The sequence below is a fragment of the Ursus arctos genome, unplaced genomic scaffold (assembly GCF_023065955.2).
Source record: "Ursus arctos isolate Adak ecotype North America unplaced genomic scaffold, UrsArc2.0 scaffold_20, whole genome shotgun sequence".
In the NCBI taxonomy this organism is placed as follows: Eukaryota; Metazoa; Chordata; class Mammalia; order Carnivora; family Ursidae; genus Ursus; species Ursus arctos.
Window position 1 is genome coordinate 51,694,655 of NW_026622875.1, and position 20,781 is coordinate 51,715,435.

The window sequence follows — 20,781 nt, forward strand, 5'->3', positions numbered from 1 at the left end:
GTGTCTCTAGCTTCTTTGTTGGAAGGGACGGGAGGGAAGAGAAGAGGCAAGCTGGGGCCCCTCAGCTGACGGTGTTCTTGGTTTCCCCCACCATCGCGATGGGCCAGCCTACGAAATCCCAAGGACCCAAACGTGTCGCAGGGTCGTGTGTGCGCGCTCGGTCCGTCGTGGCAGCCAGCTCGAAGCACTCGGCGGCCGGGAGCCACCGCATTGGAGTACTCGCATGCATGATGGGAAACATCGAAACGCCTCTTTTGAACACGGTGACAAACACGCCCTCCCACCCAGCAGCGACGTGCACGTGACAGTTTTCGGGCTCTCGCAACTACGTGGAAACTTGGAATAGGGCTGCGGCTGCACACAGCCGGGGCGCCGGGGTCCCCGCGCCCCCGCCCCCTCGGCAAGCCCGGGAGCCGCGCCACCGCCAGCAGGGGCCCCGCGCGGCCGCAGCTCCCGCCGCTCCCGCCGCCCGCGCCCAGGGCCGCGGCTTTCGGGCTTCCTCGCCTCCCGCCGCGCCCTGCCCCCGGGAAGCGGCCCCCGAGGCGGCGGCGGCGGCCCCTGCCATGTGGGACCCGCGGGCAGCTAGGTGCGTAGCGGCGCGGGGAACGCGGGGGGCGCCTCCGGCCTGCCGGGCCCCGCGCCTCTTCCCGGCGGGAAGGGGCGGCGTGCGGGGGCTGGCGACCCCCGAGGCGGCGGCTGAGAGATCGTCCCCGTGGGCCCCGCGGGCTCCGCCGGCTCCGCGGGCCCCGCGGTCATCCAGCTGCAGACCCGGGCCTGTTGTGCGGGGGCGCGCGCGGGGGGCGGCTCCGGCCTTCCCGGCCCCGGGGGACGAGGGCACGCGCTGCGACAGGACTGCGGCGGCGCGCGGCCTGCCTGGTCCTCACCCGGGGACCGAAGCTTCGGATCCCGGGCCCACCTCCCACCTCCAGCTCGGGACCCCGGGGCCGCTAAGCAGGTGTAGATGAGCGGGCCAGCGGACGCGCCCCCGGGGCAAGCAGTCGGGCTGGCAGGTCCGGGCTCCGCGCGGGATTTGCGGGAACTTGGACAGCGTTGGCCGCTGCCCGGCGGGAGGAGGTTCGCGATTCCAGCCCCGGGCAGGCCTCGTCCCCAGCCCGCGCGATCCCGAGCTGGGCTGGCCCGAAAGGGACTGTCCAGTCCTGGATCCTCCGCTAAAGGAGTGTAGGGGCGGGGTAGCAGCGGGGCCCCATGGCTGAGAAGTGGTGGGTTCTGCTAGCGAACGTTTGCAGTCGTGGGCCCCGAGCCGGTAGGCTGTGCGGTGCGCTCCGCCCCCCTCTCCGCGCGCCCCCAGGGAGTCCCGAAGCCCAGCTGGAATAGCGCCTCTCTTTCTGTGTGCAGTGTAGCGCGGGCCAGCTCCGCTCCCAGCTGGAGGCGTTTCAGGGAGCCTGCGAGCTTTCGTGCTTCCCAGGGACAATTTCTAGGGAGATGTGCAATTTGAAAAAAGAAAAATTTTGAAAAGAGGGGGAGAAAGGGGGGCTTCTGAGGTCTGTAGTCCCCAGCCCAGTTGCTGTTAGCCCAGTCAATCCTTAGGCAGGGAGAAAGCTGGGAGTAAAGGGCCCAGCATTCTCTGTGACCAGGTTCTCCCCCGCTGCCTGGTGTTGAGCCTCCCTGGATGCCAGGCACCTTTCTGAGGCAAAGCTTTTACCAGGTGGCTTGGTCTTTTGTTGAGCATCCTGTTCTGTGCCTTAATGAAAGTACTACCTTGTAGCAGAGTCAGAAGTTTGTTTTAGCTGTTTTCCAGGCTGGTCTGTTTTGTAGGATTGCAGGATGGGCGTTTGAGTTCTAAGTAACCTTTGCTGTTCTTGTATCCAACGCGAGGGCTGGGGGTAGGATAGGTGTGTGCGGCGTTCACCCCGAGTGGGATCCCAGTGCCTCAGGATGTGGGTTTCCCGTCTTTTTTTTTTTTTTTTTAACCAGACCCACAATAGAGACCCACACCTACCCACATAAGTATAAAACTGCAACAAGGCTTAACAGTATATTTATTCTCTCTACAGGATGGAGCACAATGTTGTTTTATATTGTTTAAAAAATCCTGTCATAATTCATGAACTTGATGTTGTGATGGACTAATCAGTTTTAGGTGGGAACTGCAAGTTGTCTTTGGGACACCCTAAGAGAGGCTGAGGAGACCATCAGCATTTCACTGAGGAAGCAACTTTGGAAGGGGGGAGCTGGTGTAGGAGAGATGGAGGACGCTGAAATTCGTACCACATTAAGGAAATTCATACTTGAGTAATGAGAGTCCATTAGGACTTGACTGTGTGGTTCCCACCAGTAGCATCTATAAAGGCAGACCAAGGGATGCTTCTAGTTAATCTAGGTCCATCTGTCTGTCCACAGGGAGCTGGCTGCCTGCAATGGAGGCCAGTGGGGCCTTGTAGAAGTTTTGGAGAGATAGGGACATAATGGCTTCTTGGCATTAGGCCTTTTTTGTGTTGGTGTAGGAAGAAGGAAGGATGTGCCACGAACTCTGGATTCATGAATTTGGAAGAGGATTCTTGAAGTCTCTGCTCAGAATTCCACAACAGCAGTGTTAGGAGTAGGGCTGTGAACATTTTATAGATGGAGAAACTGAAGCCCAGCCCCCATTAGTCATTACAGCTAATAAAGGGTAGCTCTGGGATTGGACACCCACTGTCTTGCTTTCCCAGCCCATGGCTCTCAGGGACCAAATAGAGACTTTGCCCTTGTGGAATTCTCAAACTTCTCTTTGCTGATTAGTTCTGTTTTTCTGCGTTGCTGCCAATGACCCATTTCTATGGCATTTACCATCTTACTATTTTATTTTTGCTTCTTGGGATGGTGATTCTTTTTTTTTTTTTTTTCCTTCTCTTTGCTTAGATTTCCCCCTGCATGTGCTAGGCTTAGGAAAATTATTTTTGGCAGTAAATTGTGACAATTATAAGGTTCCCCCTCTTTTATTTTTTACTTATTTTTAAAAGATTTATTTATTTATTTTAGAGAGACAGAGAGCAGAGGGGAGGGCCAAAGGGAGAGAGAATCTCAAGTTGTCTCCCTGACAAGTGGGAGCCTGTCACAGGGCTCGATCTCACAACTCTGAGATCAGGACCTGAGCTGAAATCAAGAGTCTGATGCTTAACCGACTCAGCCACCCAGGCACCCCAAGGTTCCCCCTCATTTACTTCCCGTCTCTTAGGATCCCTGCCCCTCCCCCCTTTTTCAGGTCTATAGCTGCTGACTTTATTATTATTATTATTACTTCAGGTTCATTTAAGGTTTGGCCACATATTTCCTCTCAAAACCTTAGCTGTCACTGGGAAAATGTCACAAAGAAGTTTTCTGGACCATAGTACCACCTTCCTTTTATCCTCTCTAGATACCAAAGATAAATGCTGTAAAAATCATTTTATACATATACTTTTTTCTCAAAATATTTGGTGAACCACTACCATATCATAGTCACTATTTTAAGGGCCAGCTTATATTTTGGCATTTATCATATGCCAACCATGTAGCCTCATTAATTGTCAATTAAGATTCAAAATTGTATTGAATGTGGAGGCCATGTCTTACATATCTGTGAATCCTTTTCTATTCATAGAATGGGTAACAGCATTTTGTACATATGGGTGTTAAGAGTTAATTGAATGATGGAAAACAAAAATAAATGAAAGTCTTTTCTCCAGAGTGAGGTATGCAAAATCAGATCAGTTATGTTTTTTTTTCAATTTTCTATTTTATAAATATGTACTCCCTTCACCCATTTCTTCCAGCCTCCTTACCCAACTCTGGCAACAACCAATCTATTCTCTGTATCTACGAGATTTTTTTTTTTAATGCCACATATAAGAGAGATCATACGGTACTGCAGGTGTGTTTCGGTAGCCAAAGTGGAGCCTGGAGGTCCCGTGTTTGTAGATGTTTTTAAGGCTGAAGTGGAGGTTGGGGTGTGGGCCTCCCTCTGGCCATTGCTGAGAGTGTGGCATTGTTTCATCTGACCTTGAGGAATGAGCTCTCCTTTGCCTTTCCAGTTGGGGAAGTGGAGCTGACACTGATCTGCCTCCGGTTGTCCAGCCAGTGACACAGCTGAGTATGGCCTCATGGCTTTGGGAACAAGTTTCCTTGGAGGGCAGCCTGAAGTTCTAAAGGCCATCAAATCCTTGTTATAAGAAATCTTCACAAGAAAGAGGAAATTGGGGAAATGGACAGTTTCCTTAGCCAAGATGACACTTCAAGTTATAGCAGAGATTGATGGTGGGGACAGTGGCGGGGTGAACATTCAGGTTTAAAGTTAAAAAGTATTGAACCAGGTAAACAGACATTGGTCCCTAAATGTCACAGGGCCCAAACCAAGAGCAGTGTTCTTCTTTCTGGTCAGGTCAGCGTGGTTGTCCATCCTGCCTGACCAGATATTTTTCTTGGTCTCAACATTCATACATAAACATTGCCTTGTTTCCTTGTTTTTGCTGATTATCTGGACGGGTGAATGAGCCTTACCTGTGATACCCTGGACCCAGTTTACCCAAACTGACTCTGTCTTTTGTCTGGTCAGTATCAGTGCCCACCTGCACTCACCATGACGTGTTTACCTGAGCTCTTGTGAGTCTGGCAAGCTGGTGGGACTCTCTGTCTGTCAGACTCAGGATGGGTCTGAATTTGGCTGTCTGTGTTTGAAGTTCCAATACCACTTAGACTGAGATGTTTTTATTTTTATTATTTTTTAAAGATTTTATTTATTTATTTGACAGAGACAGCCAGTGAGAGAGGGAACACAAGCAGGGGGAGTGGGAGAGGAAGAAGCAGGCTCCTAGCGGAAGAGCCTGATGTGGGGCTTGATCCCAGAACACTGGGATCACGCCCTGAGCCGAAGGCAGATGCCTAACGACTGCGCCACCCAGGCGCTCTGAGATGTTTTTATTTTTAAGCACTGGGTCCTCCTATCAGTGGGATAGCATTTGGAAAGGCAACAAGATTGCTAACCCTGGAAAATGCTGATGATATTTTGGGGGAAACCAGGCCAGCAGTACACAACACAGAAAATATAGAGAATTACAGTGCCGTACGGGGCAATTTGATTCCCTGTGACAAGAATACGACAAGAATACTTGGCTCACAGCCTTGAAACGGAATGAGCTTCATATCCAGCTGTGGCCTCCAGGGCGCTCTCCTTTGGTCACCTTTGGGCCAGCTCATCATCTGCCCATTGGGATCCACTCTCCCCGGAGACTCAAAAATTGGTAACTTTGAGGGCTCACTCAAGTCTAAACTTATTGGCCAGGGACTAAGGGTCCTCTAGTCTGGCCCTTTGACTTTCTCTCTGATAGGCCCTTTCTTCTCCCCCCAGGGTCTTCCCTATTCTCCCCTCTTTTTGTTCTTCATTGTTCAAGTCAGTTCTCCTCATTGACTGAGGGCCCTGCATTGGCCTATGGAGGATGTAAAGATATGAGCCGTAGGTGCTTCTTAGGGTGGTAGAACAGAGTTAATTCCATGCAGACCTGTGAGAAGGCATCTGTGGACATGTAGACAAACACTCCAAGACAGTTGCCAGCTCCTGAAATCTTCCCAGGAGGAAGTAGGGGAGGTTAGTGTTGAACCATGCCCAGGCAGACAAAGAGAACTTCCAGTGGGCAGATCAAGGGGTGCCAGGAGGGAGAGAGGGACAGTCCAGGTAAAAGCAGCAGCTTCTTATCAAGAATAACAGTGAGCAAAAGGGCTTAGACTCTAAATACCAGTGTAATAATAGTAATAATAATAACAGTTGATTTTGAGCTGGGCTTTATGTTTGGTGTGTTTCAGGTATTCTCTTATGTAATTGTCACAGAAGTACTATGAACAGTCCCCATTTTACAGATGTCCCTGCACCAGAATGTAAGCTTCTGGGCAGCAGTGTTTTGGTCGGTTGTGCTCATTCATATATCCCAGGCATCCAGCAGCGTTGCAGCACATTTTAGACATTCAACTAATGTGGTTGACTGACTGAGGAAACAGAGAGTCCAGTTCTACAGGTGACGCGGTCCCCATTTCCCAGGAAGGGAACAGGCCTAGGCTTATGTGGTATCGGGCCTGGAAGAGGTCAAGTGTGACTTGATCTCATGCTTTTGGCCTTTCTCATACAAGGAGGACACACTCATATCCTTATATTCTCCTTCTGGCATTAGCTCCAGCACTGCAGAGGCATATGAGAGGGAGGGAGCCGGAATAATTTGGATTATGTGGCTACAACATGGCAGGCATATAGGGTTGGAGAATACTGGAAAACTAAGTTGAATGGTGTGTGTGTGTGTGTGTGTGTGTGTGTGTGTGTGTGTTTATGTGTGTGTGTGTGTAACTCTGTGTTTTATTTAGAAGGCTGAGACTGGATGAATAATTGCTCAGGCTGGCCAAAGTTCATACTTTTTTCAAGGCCAAGTTCAAGTCCCCTGTGTTTCAGGAATCTGTCAGGTGGTGTTAGAGCTGAGGCTAGAACTCAGGTCTTCCCAGCACTGCTAAGGGACTTCCCCTCACCAGGTGTGCCTTTCAAGGTCCCTGCCTGGGGGAGATTGTTTTGTTTATGGGGAGGTCCTGGGCACCTCTGGACCCTCCCCAGACTACAGTGGGTGGTATGTTAGCTCTCTGCTGGGTTTGTCTTACCTTCCAGATTGAGACGGAAGCAGACTGCTGTGGTTTTGAGGATGGGGGGGCATTCATTAGCATTTAAGTGATTAAAGAAGGCTTGGGGGTGGATCTGGAGGAGAAGGTGACAGGGCTGCTAGTAACCAAACTCCAAGTTCTCCTTTGAATGAGAAAGCACCTTTCCTAAGGGCTGTCGTAGGAGGGCCTTGTGTCCTCCTTGGGGGCTGCCCCTGACTTCACAACCATCTATAGCTCCCAGGTGTTCCAAGGGAGAGTGGGAAAGCTAACTGAGGGGAATGTGGCAGCTGTTGGGTGGCTTGGGTTTAGCCCAGACACCGAGTCAGGATTTGTGAGCACTCTGTACTGGCCTATGCTTACCTTCCTCATCTGTCTTGAGGCAGAGTGTGGAATGTTCACTTTTCAGTTTCCTTCAGGTTTGCTTTTGTAGAAACTTTATTATTATTTTTTAAGATTTTATTTTTAAGTAATCTCTACACCCAATGTGGGGCTTGAACTTACAACTCTGAGATCAGGAGTCACCTGCTCTACCAACTGAGCCAGCCAGGTGTCTCTGGATTTGATTTTAGTTTTGAAGGCCGTCCTTTCTGTTTTCCCCAATCACCCTCACCTTTCCTACATCCATCTTCTCCAAAGAGTTGTGAACACAGATTTTGGTATCAGACTGGGGTTTGTACCTTGCTTGGAGAAGTCCCTTCATCTTGATGAAACCTGTTTCCTGATCTGTACTATTGGGGTCATAGTTATACCTCCCTCACTAGCAATGTTAGGGATGTTCCATGAGAAAACGCCCAAGAAGGGCTTAGCACAGGGCCTGGCACATAGTAAGCGCTCAGTAAATATCAGTTGTTATTACACAGCTGCCTTGGACTACTCTCATTCAAATAGCAAAATGGACAGATGCCAGTCTGTACACACACTGAGGAGAAATCATGCCCATCACCGGCTCCCGGGGAGGTCAGGTGATAGGGACTCTACTTTAGAACTAAGAGTTGTAACTGGTCCATCTTTGCCCTTAGCGATATTTCTTGAGTAACTGCCAGGGACCTGGCATGATTTTAGGAATTCGGAATGTCTACTCTTAAAGCTCATACTATCTGCACACCATCCAAGCCTACAATATATTGTAAGGCTCTTGGTTCATCCTTTTGCAAGAATGGTGTTCTTTAGTCCGAGTTTACATTCTTCCTCCTTTTTTTTTTTTTGAGTTTAAAAAATTCCTTCTTTTGTGAAATTATGGGGGCAGTAGATGGTACACCTTTTAAAAATGTTTTTAAATTAAAAAAAATTTTAAAGTAAACTCTGCCCAACATGGGGCTTGAAATCATGACTCTGAGATCGAGAGTCACATGTTCTGGTGACTGAGCCAGCCAGGTGTCTCCTGATGGTATGCTTTTAAAAAAATATTCTTATTTGGCAAAACAAAGAGTTGGCAACTCTATTTAAGTTCCCTTCAATTTCTTTCTTTCTTTCTTTTTTTAGAGAGAGTGTGCGTTTGAAGAGTGGTGGGGGGAGGGGCAGAGGAAGAGGGAGGTTGAATCTCAAGCTGAGCACGGAGGAGCTTGGTGCAGGGCTCTATCTCACAACCCTGAGATCATGACCTGAGCCGAAATGAAGAGTTGGAGGCTTAACCCACTGAGCCACCCAGGCCCCTGGTACCCTCCAGTTTCTTTTCTGTGTGTGTAAATGTTTCTGTTTGTCAGTTCCAAAAGTCTAGGAACCACTGATCTATAGAATTATTCTTTGCTTTCAGTATTTCTGAATCTCCAGGAATATAATTTCACATGGGAATATACGGCCCTGTGTGCCATCTGTTGAATTTTCAACAGGTGCTTATAAATTTGTTTTCCCAAAGTAGCCACCAGCTCTGGCAGATTTTGGTTGGACTTATCTGGTTGTTTCTGGTTTGTCCTTTACATGGTTGGCTTTTCTTAAATTTGTGTCCTTTTCCAAGGGAGCAGCTGACATTCTTGGCTTCCCAGGAGATGGTCAGAGATCCGAAACCAGGAGTGAAATTGTGTAGTTCAAAACTCCAGAACCTTTCTTCCTTTCCCATTTCTCCAGCTTAATCTGATGAGTAAAGAAATGTCTAGAAAGTCATTTATTCATTTAACAATGCTGAGCCCTTGGTTGCAGACATAAGACTCAGTAAGACTTAGTTTCTGCCTTAGGACTTTAGTCTACTAAGGAAAGCAGAAAAACCTAGTACTGGGTGTGAAGCATAAAGGCTATGTGGGAGATATATGTCGAGAGGAGTAGATCGTAACACAGGGTGTTAAACCCTTGGGAACTTTCATGGAAATGATGCCTGAGAGGAGGTGGGATGGGAGATCATGGAGGCTTTTGAACCCTCCCAGCACGTGGTCTGATGGATTTGCGGTCCGTCTTGCCAATGACCGTGAGGAGGCTGAGCTGGAGCTGGGTGAGCTGGGGTGACAGGAGGATCACAAGGCGGATACTGGAGTAACCAGGGCGACCGGGAAGATGTCTCTGGAGGGTGTGTGCAAACTGGACTCTGAGACAGCTGTTCTGGGGCCTGTTTGCCTCTTAGAGATGATGAAGCTGAGGGAGAGGTGGGGAACTGTTGCCTTGTCTTCAGCCTGTTGTTTCCTAGTTGTGGCACTTCCGGGGGTCGTGTTTGGATGCACAAGTTGATTTTTGGCCCAACTGGGAATGGCCCATAGGATTCATTTGGGGCATGGATGTGTGCCACCTAGAATGAATGTTGGAGGAAGGGTTCTGAGGCCTTGTCAGGCCCTGAGAGAAGAAATACCATGACTGGAGATGTCTGCGGTGGGGTGGGGACAGGGCACCCCTGATATACACCTTTGTCTAATATGAACCTGCAGAGAGGGGTGAAATGGGCAAGCCGCTCTCATTTCCTCCCTTTCTAGTGAATGCAAATAAAAACTCAAATTGTTCAGGTAAAAGGAGGAAAGTTCTAGAAGGCTGCTGATGTCTTTAGTAACTAGGGAAGGGGTAGGGAAGCAGCTGGGCCTCAGAGGCAGGGGGATGTGGAGGGATCCCCTCTTTCTGCTCTCTATGGGTGTGAGTATTGTATTCTCTCAGTCCAGAGTGGCTTCTTCTCAGGGTTGGGGGAAGGCTGTGCCCCTCTGGAGCCTCCTACATCACCTCTACAAGAGGAGGCTCTTCCCAAAGTTCTGATTCAAAAGTCCCAGGGAAGGGCTCTGTCAGGGAACTCTGGCCTGCAGGTCTGGCACAAAGAGCACGTGGGAGGCCCTGGGGCCTGCCTCTGTGCGCCTCAGACCTCCCCTCAGAAGGCCTCTCCGGTGAGGCGAGCATCCATCCCAGAGCTCACCCTGGTGACTGTCCAGCTGACAAGGGTTTATCCTGTAAGGAGGAGGTGGACCCTTCTTTTCAAAGAAACAATCACAATAGAGAAAGCTTGGGGCCATTTTCAGATGCCACAGTGCTGACCCCCTCCCACTCTTTATTCAAGGAAGGCCTGGAAGCTCAGGTTTTCTCATTTGTAGTCGTTTAACAGACTGTTAATTTCAGGGAAGCCCTGTGGAAACAGGCCAATACTAGGGCTGTGTTTTTTACCAAATATTTTCTCTTTGCTGGGTAAACAAAGCAAAGGTTCTGTAAATGTTGCAGGGATTACACTCAAATAACCTATAGAGGTTGTCACTGCCAGTCCCGTTAGGCTGAACCTTCACAGACCAGGGGCAAGACCTGGCTTCTGGTCCTGGCTTTCCTGCCCACCCACAGTGCTCTAGACCAGTGCGCCGGGGGTGGGGGAGGCTGGGAGGTCAGCCTGAGTTTCAGCTCTGGTGCTCACTACGGTGTGACCATGGTCAGGCCCCCAAATCTTTGAGCCGTGGCTTCCCTGGTCCCGAAATGGTTATCTCACTTTATTAAGTCCTTTCTGTGTATATGATTCTGTGAGCATATTCAGAGAAGGTGTCGTTTCCTAGGGCTGCAATAACCAATTACCACAACCTGGGTGACTTACCTCAACAGAAGTTCATTCTATCATAGTTTGGGAATGTTCTCCCCATTCTCAGATCTACTCCCCAAAGATCACCACTTTTGTTCGTTTCTTAAGGCCTTCCAGAAATTCTCCCGGCAGGTCCGGTGTACACACACACACACACACACACACACACACACACACACACACACGTATCCTTAAGCTCTTCAAGTACCTCTACAAATTGGTCTCCAGCTTGCTTTATTCACCTTCACTGGGCATCTTGACACGGCTTCCTCTTAGATCACCTTCACGGTTTTAACAGCTATTTCGTGTTCTGCACTCAGCCGTACCTTTGTTTGTATAAAGGTCTCCACTTACTGGACTTTCGGATTTGTATCATACTTTGGCTTTCTCAAAGGACGAGGCAGTTAATATCCTCATGTACTTGAAAGAAATATGTTTGTAGAATACTTACCCGTTTAGTTAACTAGCTGTGAGGAAGTCTGTGCATTTTTTCCCGTAGACAGACGCCCCACCACTTTACCCGGCCATCAGCTCTGTGTGAGTGACTCTCCACCCATCATCTCGCTGACTCGGGGTGTTTTGGGGGCTTTTTGATGTACAGGAGTTTTTAATTTTTAATGAATTCTCTTGTATGGTTTCTGCTTTTGCTATCATTAGAATGGCCTTTTGAGGGTGAAGATTACATACAATGTTTTTCATTGCATTAAAACTTTTGAATTTATCTAATTCAGGAATCCAAAAATATAAAAGATTTCCATGGAAAGGAGAGAGTAGGTCTCACTCCTCTGCCCTCCACCCCATCCTCCAGTAAAGGTAAATAATTTTATTTTTGGTGGATCCTTCCAGAACTTCTTTATGCACATGTAGGCAAGGGCGAGTATAATTTATTCCACTCTTTCTTCGTTTTTTTTTTTAACTTGTACAAAAGGTAATGTGGTATCACACTATTCTGCATTTGCTTTTTTCAGATATATTTTGGAGATTATCCCAGATCAGTACATAGAAAGCATTTTCATTCTTTTTCTTTCTTGCTTGCTTTTGTAAGATTTTGTTGTGGGGGCTGCACTATAATTTATTAAACCAGTCTCCTGTTAATGGGCATTAATGCTGGTCCTAGTCTTTTATAATTACAATTTGACAAGTGAATAATCTTGTAGATTTTCCATTTCCGGCGTGTGCAATCCGTCTGTAAGATTGGTTTCCAAAAATGGAATTGCTGGACCAAAGGCTCTATGTATGTGTCACTTGGTTCGGTATTCCCAAATTTCCTCCTAGAGCCATTGCACATGATCTAAAATTTGTACCTCTATTTTCTCATACTGCTTTTATGGTTTCTTTCTCTCAATGGCTTTTTTAAAAAATGAGATCTTTGCATGTAATAGAAGGCACAGATTTTAAGCATACTGTTCAATGAGCTTTAATATAGAACATTTCCATTCCCCCCAAAAGTGCAATCATTCCCCTTTCCAGTCAATAGCCCTCCCTCCCTAGGCAACCACTGCTCTGATCTCTGAGATTTGTCAGTTCTAGAACTTCATCCAAGTGGAACCACACAGTAGACACTCTTTGGAGTCTGGCTTCTTTTGCTCATCATACTAGTGTTTAGGTTCTGATGTTGCTGTGCACTTTATTACACAATTTGTATTGCTTTTCTCTTGTTGCCATAACAAGTGACCACAGACTCAGTGGCTACAGAAATGAATTGTGTCACTGTCGGGAGGTCAGAAGTCTGGGTTAACTTGGCAGGTTTCACAAAGCTGAAGTCAAGGTGTCAGCTGGCTGGGCTCTTACGGAGTGGGTCTGCGAAGAAGTGCCTTCTAGCCTCCTTCACATTGCTGGCAGGATCCAGCTCCTCGCAGCTGTAGCTGTGAGGGCCCTGGGCCCTTACTATCAGCCAGGGGCTTCTCTCGGGTTCCAGGGCCACCTGCCTTCCTCTTGACATTGCTTCCTCTCCATCATCAAGGCAGTCAGTGCCGAGTCTGGGTTTTCTCTAGTGTCACATTTTCTACTACATCTCTCCTGCCTTCTTCCGGAATCTACTTGACTCAGCCAGAGAAGGTGTTCTGCTTTTAAGTGTTCATATGATCAGACTGTGCTCCCCCAGGGAATCCAGGTTGATATCCTTGTCTACAGGTCTATAATCTTAATTACATTGACAGAGTCCTTTTTGTATTCACAGATTCTAGGGTTTGGGGCATGGACATTTTTGGCAGTGGTGTGTGTATCTACTGTTCGACCTACCACATGGTACCAGTTAGAAATTTAACTTCTTTTTCAGATATACAGCCCGTTGTACCTTATCACATGTGGAATTCTTTCATACTATATATTTGTTTCTGGATATTCTGTTTTGTTCCACTGGTCTGCCTACCCTCACATTAGTATCATCTTTTAAAGATTAGATAAGTTTTATGGAAATATTTTATTTATTTTTAAAATATTTTTGTTTATTTATGAGAGAGAGAGTGAGAGTGAGAGAGCACAAGCAGGCAGAGTAGCAGGCAGAGGGAGGGAGAGAGGCAAGTGTCTCTGCTGAGCAGGGAGCCTGATGCGCGGCTCGATCCCAGGACCCTGGGATCATGACCCAAGCTGAAAGCAGATGCTTAACTGACTGAGCCACCCAGGTGCCCCTATAAAAACATTTTAAAGTGGTAGAGAAAATTTTCTCTAGATCTTTGTTTTTTCCCTATATTTCTACTTGGTCCATCCCTGATAGTCACGGGCATCCATCCTCAGGCTTTTGTGTATTTCCTTAAATTGTGTACTTCACAGAGCATATACTTTACCCCATTTGATTCATTATCATCAGAATGGCTCTCCTCAGGGGCTAAGCTGTGTGTGCGTAGAAGAGAATTCAACATTACCTGTATTTATGTTTGAAACCAGAGATTCTATTTCTGTAATGCAAGGTAAGGTTTGACTAAAGCTTTGGTGTTGACTTTTCCTGCGATTTCCTCCCGTGGGGTCTGTCTGCCTCCTGACTGTGTCTTACAGTGGCCCGTTTCTCTACATCTTGCCTGCAGCCAGCATGATGCAGTTAGTTCTTATTAATCCCCCGCTCAAAACCCTCTGGAGCTGTACTGTCCAGCATGGCAGCCACTGGTCACCTGTGGCTCTATACATTAAAGTTAGTGAAAATTACATAAAATAAACAATTCAGTTCTTCAGTTGGACCAGCTGTATTTCAAAGGTGTAATAGCCACATGTGGCTAGTGGCTACTGTGTTGGATAGTATAGAACAGAACATCCCCATCATCACAGAAAGTGTAATGGACAGTGCTGCTTTCCTGATTGCATTTAAGATGAATTCTAGGACCCTCGGATAGCCTTCACGATCCCAGGTTGTCCATCTCTTGGCAGTGAGGCAGCCATTGCCTCCTCCCCAGCCTTACTTCTGTCCCCTACCGCGTGGCACTTCTTGAACTGTGCAGCTCAGAGCCTTTTCATACACCATCCCCCTTGCCCTACTCTTCACTGGACCAACTACTCGTTCTTTGGATCTTGGGTTAAATGTCACTTTCTAGAGAGACCTGCCTTGCATCCCACATTCTAAAGTTATACTCTCCTTTCACATGCTTTCTTATACCCTCTACTGTTTCTGCTTCAGAAGACAAATCCATCAGCTATAATATTTGTGTGATTATTTGTTTAATGTCCATCTCCCTCACAGACAATACATTTCTTGAAGGTGGGATAGTGGTGGTCCTTTTGCCATCAAACGCTCGATACCGAGCACAGGATAAATTCCGTGTCTCTATTAAAGTTGGAGTATTCTGAAAGTCACAGATCCTCTTGAGAGGCACAAATATGTGGGGTGAGTAAGTGAAAATTTCGTCAAAATGGGCATAGATTTAAAAACAATCAAGAGACCCTACATATTAGGGAGATATTTATGGTGTTTACTTTTTTGCTGGGAGTGTGGCCTTTAGGATATAAATTTTACAAGGGTGGTTTGGAGCTGGACTAGTAAACTGGTTTTCAAATCACCATCTTGACTTTGGTGTACATGTAGTTGGAGGCAAATGAGGCTATGAATTAAGGTGGAATAATTTAAAGTTGGTGGATAGAGGGGATTGGCTGGATTGGGACAGCCCCAGGTTTATGGCAGGCCACTGAGCTGCACTTTGGTGGGTTGGGGCAGGCTGGTGAGACAGCTGATGGTGGGGGGGCAACACAGTGGTCTGCGCTTTCTTGTCCTATTTAGAACACCCAGGTAGGAAAAGCCTGGGCCCAGCCCTTCATACTTTCCCACAGGCCTTTTGAAAAAATGTGAGTTTCTTACGAAGATCTCTACTCTTCTTCTGCATTTACACCCCTTCCCTCAGGAAAAAAGAAAGAAAGGCAAAGAAAACAAAACGAAGACCCCAGAATGAGTTCTGACTTTGAATTTCTTCTTTCTTTCTTTCTTCCTTCCTTCCTTTTCCTTCCGTCCTTCCTTCCTTCCTTCACTCCTTCCTTCCTTCCTCCCTCCCTCCCTCTCCCACCCCTCTTTCTTTCTCTCTCTCTTTCTTTCTTTCGTTTGTTCTTCCATCTCCATGCCCAGCATGGAACCTGAACTCACAACCCTGAGATCAAGACCTGAGCTGAAGAGTCAGATGCTTAACTGACTGAGCCTCCCAGGTGCCTCCTGACTTTGGATTTTTATCCCGGACCATCTGTGGCTGCCTTCTCTCCTGTGGGGAGTAGGAAGGAGTCAGGTTTAAGAACTGTTCTCCCTGGCCTCAGTTTGGAACTATCTCTATTCCCAGCATTCCAGAGTTCATCTTAGATCATTGATGGCTTTTGGACTCTTTTGAAAGGGTTTTAATATAAAATGGGGAAAAAAACCCCAAAAAAACAAGAAAAGTAAATTTTCTATAAAGATTTCGAGTAGCACTCAGATAATGTATGAAGGTGAAGACTCCCTTGCCCATTTTAGTGGCCTCAACCCCCCCCCCCCCATTTGCAGGTTTCGCTCTATTCCTGTAAGTCAGTTATAGAATTTCATGTGTTTATACACAACAAGTAATAAAAGCCACAACAACCTGGATATGCTCTATTTCAGATTTGCTTGTTTCAAAATCTGAGTGCATTTGTATTTTTCCTGTTTCTAACATCCTTGCATGTGACTAGGCAGCCATGATACCTCCCTACAACCGGACCCTAAATTCTGATAGGGACTGAAAGCCAGCACCACTGCTGTGAAACGGAGTATATTCTTAGCTTTCATATGACCAGCAAAACTGGAAGTGAATGCTGGGTGCCAGCCAAATCATAACACACCTTGGGGATTGACTGTGTGCTGACCTTTGAGCCTCTGTCTTGGCCTTTCAGAGTATAGTTTAAAGTTGCACACAAGGCAAGAAACAACAATTGCTGGAGAGGATGAGAAAGGGGATCCCTCCTACATTGTTGGTGGGAATGCAAGTTGGTACAGCCACTCTGGAAAACAGTGTGGAGGTCCCTTAAAAAGTTAAAAATTGAGCTACCCTATGATCCAGCCATTGCACTACTGGGTATGTACCCCAAAGATACAGACGTAGTGAAGAGAAGGGCCATATGCACCCCAATGTTCATAGCAGCATTGTCCACAATAGCTAAATCTTGGAAGGAGCTGAAATGCCCTTCAACAGATGACTGGGTTAAGAAGATGTGGTCCATATATACAATGGAATATTACTCAGCTATCAAAAAGAATGATTTCTCCACATTTGTTGCAACATGGACAGCACTGGAGGAGATAATGCTAAGTGAAATAAGTCAAGCAGAGAAAGACAATTATATGGTTTCTCTCATCTATGGAACATAAGAACTAGGAAGATAGGTAGGGGAAGAAAGGGATAAAGAAAGGGGGGGTAATCAGAAGGGGGAATGAAGCATGAGAGACTATGGACTCTGAGAAACAAACTGAAGGCTTCAGAGGGGAGGGATGTGGGGGAATGGGATAGGCTGGTGATGAGTAGTAAGGAGGGCACGTATTGCATGGTGCACTGGGTGTTATACGCAACTAATGAATCATCAAACTTTACATCAAAAACCAGGGATGTACTGTATGGTGACTAACATAATATAATAAAAAATATTATTATAATAAAAAAATAAAGTTGCAGCACCTGGGTTTGGATTCTAGTTCCACCACCTTCTAGGTAACTGTGGCAAGTAGCCCCAGTTTCCCTGTGTGTCAAATGGGGACAATCATGACTACTTCATGGGTTTTCTTGTAACACTAGAATGGCATGATTGACATAAAGCACATAGTAGGTGCTCAGTACCTGTTAGCCATCAAGTGCATTGTCATTACCACTTGTATTCAACAATTTCATCTTATTAACAGGCTGCCCAGGTGTTAAAAAAAAAAAGGTTCAACAACTAAAGCATTATTCCCTATAATGAGAATGTGACTGCCAATAAATCCTGTTAAGAAGCAAAACCCTTCTGTGTGCTTGGCAATCCCCTGATTTCCTGTGACGTGATTTTACCAAGAAAACGCAGAAACAAACGAAGGAATACCTTTGATGTTTGCTCACCTAACATTAAGAGCTCACTCTTGGTGTCTAGAGGAGTATGAAAAAACCCCAAATACTGACATGAATAGTTTTTATTGTATTTGTAAATACAGTGGAAATGTTTTGTGTTTGAATTCTTCAATTAAGTCCTTGAAGAGTCTCATTTGAACAACATTTATGTTCTGATTATTAATGTTGTCCATTGTAGAGCAGTTGAAAATTCAGAAAAGCACAAGAAGGAAAATTAAAACCCTGCCTAATCCCAATGGTGTGGCTTTTAGTTAACGTTTTGGCATATTTTCAATATATTATATGTGTTTAAAATTCAATTTGGGGGGCGCTTGGGTGGCTCAGTTGGTTAAGCGTCTGCCTTTGGCTCAGGTTGTGGTCTGGGAGTCCTAAGATCGAGCCCTGCATTGGGCTCCCTGCTCAACAGGGATCTACTTCTCCCTCTCTGCCCCCTGCCCCCCCCCCACTTGTGTTCTCTCTGTCTCTCACACTCAGGTAAATAAATAAAATCTTTAAAAAAAATTCAATTTGGGATTATGCACCAATTTATGTAGACTGTATTTTTCATTTACTAACTTAGCCAATCATTACATATCCTTTTACAACATGATTTTTGAAATAACTGTGGGGTGTCCTACCATATGGATATTCTATAACTGATTCAAATCCATTACGAGTTATAGGATATTTAGGGTTATTTCCACTTCTTCACTGTGGCAAACATCCATGAAATGAAATCTATCCATGATGTAGTATATTTCCCCTGTAAGCAGCATATAACAGCCCCCAATACTTGGGGTCATTTTAAAAAGTATTTTGCAGTGATATGTTGTTGCTGTAATTCTTCATTTCTTTGCTCACCAGTGAAGGGGATCCTGTTTGTCTACTCTCCATATACTTAGAAATTACTTGTATTCCTGTGTGAATTGTGTGTTTAGGGCCTTACAGATTTTGGACAAATTCTTGGCCTTTTCTTGGAGTGGAAAGGTATTTCTAAAAGAGGCATATTGGGATGCTAGGCTGGCTCAGTCTGTAGAGCATGCGACATGATCTTGGGGTCATGAGTTCGAGCCCTACCTTGAGTGTAGAGATTACTTCATACAAAAATTAAAAGAGGCATATTATTTCTTTTTAAAGATATTATTTACTCATTTATATGAGAGAGAGAGAGAGTGAGTAAGAGAGCACAAGCAGGGGTAGCGGCAGAGGGAGAGGCAGAAGCAGGCTCCCTGCTGAGCAGGGATCCCAAAAGAGGCATATTAATCCTTGTCAGTTGTGAATGGTGACTTTTTTTTTCCTAGTTGCCTGGTCATGGCCAGTTTAAAAAACTGGACAGATAGCTGATGATACTCAGAAGAGAAACATGTTTATATCTGTAGTCAATCAATTCTTTTTTTTTAAAAGATTTTATTTATTTATTTGACAGAGAGAGACAGCCAGCGAGAGAGGGAACGCAAGCGGGGGGAGTGGGAGAGGAAGAAGCAGGCTCCCAGCAGAGGAGCCTGATGTGGGTCTCGATCCCAGAACGCCAGGATCATGCCCTGAGCCAAAGGCAGACACTTAACGACTGCGCCACCCAGGTGCCCCTGTAGTCAATCAATTCTTGAACATTTTTTCATGTTCACCTCTGTCATCTCTGTATAAATTTGAGTCATGGAATTGAGAGATTATTTAATGGAAAGTATATGTGGAATTTTGTACTCTGACTTGTTTAGGAACCATGAGCCTCATTCAGATACAGCTCTGGCTGAGGAACGGAGCGCTGATCCAAAACCCCATCCTCGATAAGCTCATGTGGGTTTAAAATAGGCCACCACTTATATCTGCTTGGATCTCTTCCCCTGTCCCAAAACTTCTCACCAAGATTTGAAATGATAAAAATAATATGAATCATTATCTAAGATCAATAATAAAACCCCCCGATAGATTGTGTGATCTCCCACTCCCAGGTACATGGCCTATGCAAACACCTGAATTGTCCTCCTTCATATTTCAGACTCCCCTTCCCACTGTTACCCTGGGAGGAGGAGATTCTAAGGGGCATCTCTTCCGAGCCCCACCTTTTCTCTGCCTCCTTGGCGGCTGCTTCCCAAGACATCCCTAGATGCTCTCCTTTCTGCTACCTTTGCCCAGCAAACACTCCTGGGCTTCTCGGGCAGGTAGGGCTCCAGGCGCTTGTCTCCGACTACGCAGCCCACCCTAGAGAGAATCAGTAACAGGCAACCTTCTGGGTCTGGCCTTCACACCTGTTACACCACAAATATTTAAGTGCCCATCGCTAGTCTGTGCAACTACAAAAATGAGTAAGACAGAAGTCATGACCTGCAAGAAGTAATCTGAGGGACACATACTCCAAGGCTTATTTTATAGTGTTTTAGGAAGGGAGGAGGGCAGGAGAGGCAGTGGTTGTGGCCCTGTGTCCCAGCCTCTTGTATATGGAGGCCTTTAGAATTGCCCTTCCCCTCCCTTTTCCCGCTCCCAAGAGAATGGCGGGACTATCCACTGAGCTGTGTTTGTACGGACAGGTGATGTGGTATAGTGGTCGAGAGCAGAAACTTGGACGTGAGGTCAGAACCCAGCAATGCCATTAGCAGATGCTTGGGCAAAGTGACTTGAACCTCGTTGAGCCTCAGTTTCCTCATCTGAACAGTGGGGACAGTGCCTCCTTTATGGGCCGTCATGGTGGGTAAGGGAGAAAGTAACGATAGTGCCCTTTTGGGGAACAGCTGCCACTTCTGGGGCACAGGCTACCCATGAGGTGCGAGTTGTCTCGGGCTTTGGCGGCAGCCTCCTCCCTCAGTGCCTGGCTTATCACTACCACAGGATACCTGGAATTGCTCGGCGGCTGCCTCCCAGGTCAGAAAAGAACTGGGGAAGAAACGGTCTCCTCGGACTCCCTGTCTGGTCCCCGGGGTGGTGAGGGGCGTTGTCAGGATGTGCTCCGTGCAGGTGGGTGGGGCCAGAGCGGACAAACTGCCTCTGCACACTCCCAGCCATGCAGACGTAAAGGGAGCCGGGTCCCACGCGGGGCCTGGCCGCCAGCCCTAGCCCCCTCTCCCCACAGGATGGACCCCACGGCTTACGCCGAGCTGCTGAAAGAGTCCGGCAACCAGGTCCTGAAGAACGGGAACTTCTCTCTGGCCATCAGAAAGTACGATGAAGCCATCCAGATCCTCCTGCAGTTGTACCAGTGGGGGTGAGTGCAGTTTACTCCGCTCTTCTGGTGTTGGGTTTGTTTCTGTGTTTTCAGTAAATGGAAACTCCCTCTGTCACTTGTTTACCTCCCGTTTCTAATCACGTCGCCTAGTTTCTGTTTTCTTTCTCTTCCTCCTCCCCTCCTCCCCTGCTTCCTACGTATCTGCTCTGTACTGTGAGCTCCGAAACTGCACAGAGAATACTAAGAGGGAAATAGAAAGTGAAACACAGGGGCTGTTGCACAACTTCCCCTTTTGTCTGGTGATGGGAATCAGAGTTCCTGGGATGGTCCAAGGCCCCAGCCTCTTCGCTGGCATTTGTTTCGTTTTCCTGGTTCTCTGTGCCATTTCCCCTGTGGCTCCAGTGGTACCACAGGGGAGCTCCAGCTCACCTCTTCCCCTGCCCCTTCAGCTTCCAACTGACCTGTGCCCAAACATTTTAGTACCATGACATGCTTGACAATTATGGAGGACCCTTAAGAGCTTTTGTTTATGTAAGCTGGAGCTGTCAATACAGCCA

The 20,781-nt window shown here is 46.8% G+C and overlaps 1 protein-coding gene across 3 annotated transcripts in view; it reads left to right on the forward strand.

Moving 5' to 3' along the window:
- Positions 1-316: 316 nt before the first annotated feature.
- Positions 317-20,781, forward strand: part of TRANK1 (tetratricopeptide repeat and ankyrin repeat containing 1) — a 98,224-nt gene continuing 77,759 nt past the window's right edge. Inside the window, exons 1-2 of one of the 3 annotated variants that reach the window (XM_044383285.3) lie at positions 317-586; positions 20,132-20,263. In XM_044383285.3, the coding sequence (XP_044239220.1) occupies positions 564-586; positions 20,132-20,263 (155 nt within the window). In that variant the 5' untranslated portion in view covers positions 317-563. The other 2 variants (XM_044383286.3, XM_026496702.4) reach the window with 2 other exon arrangements.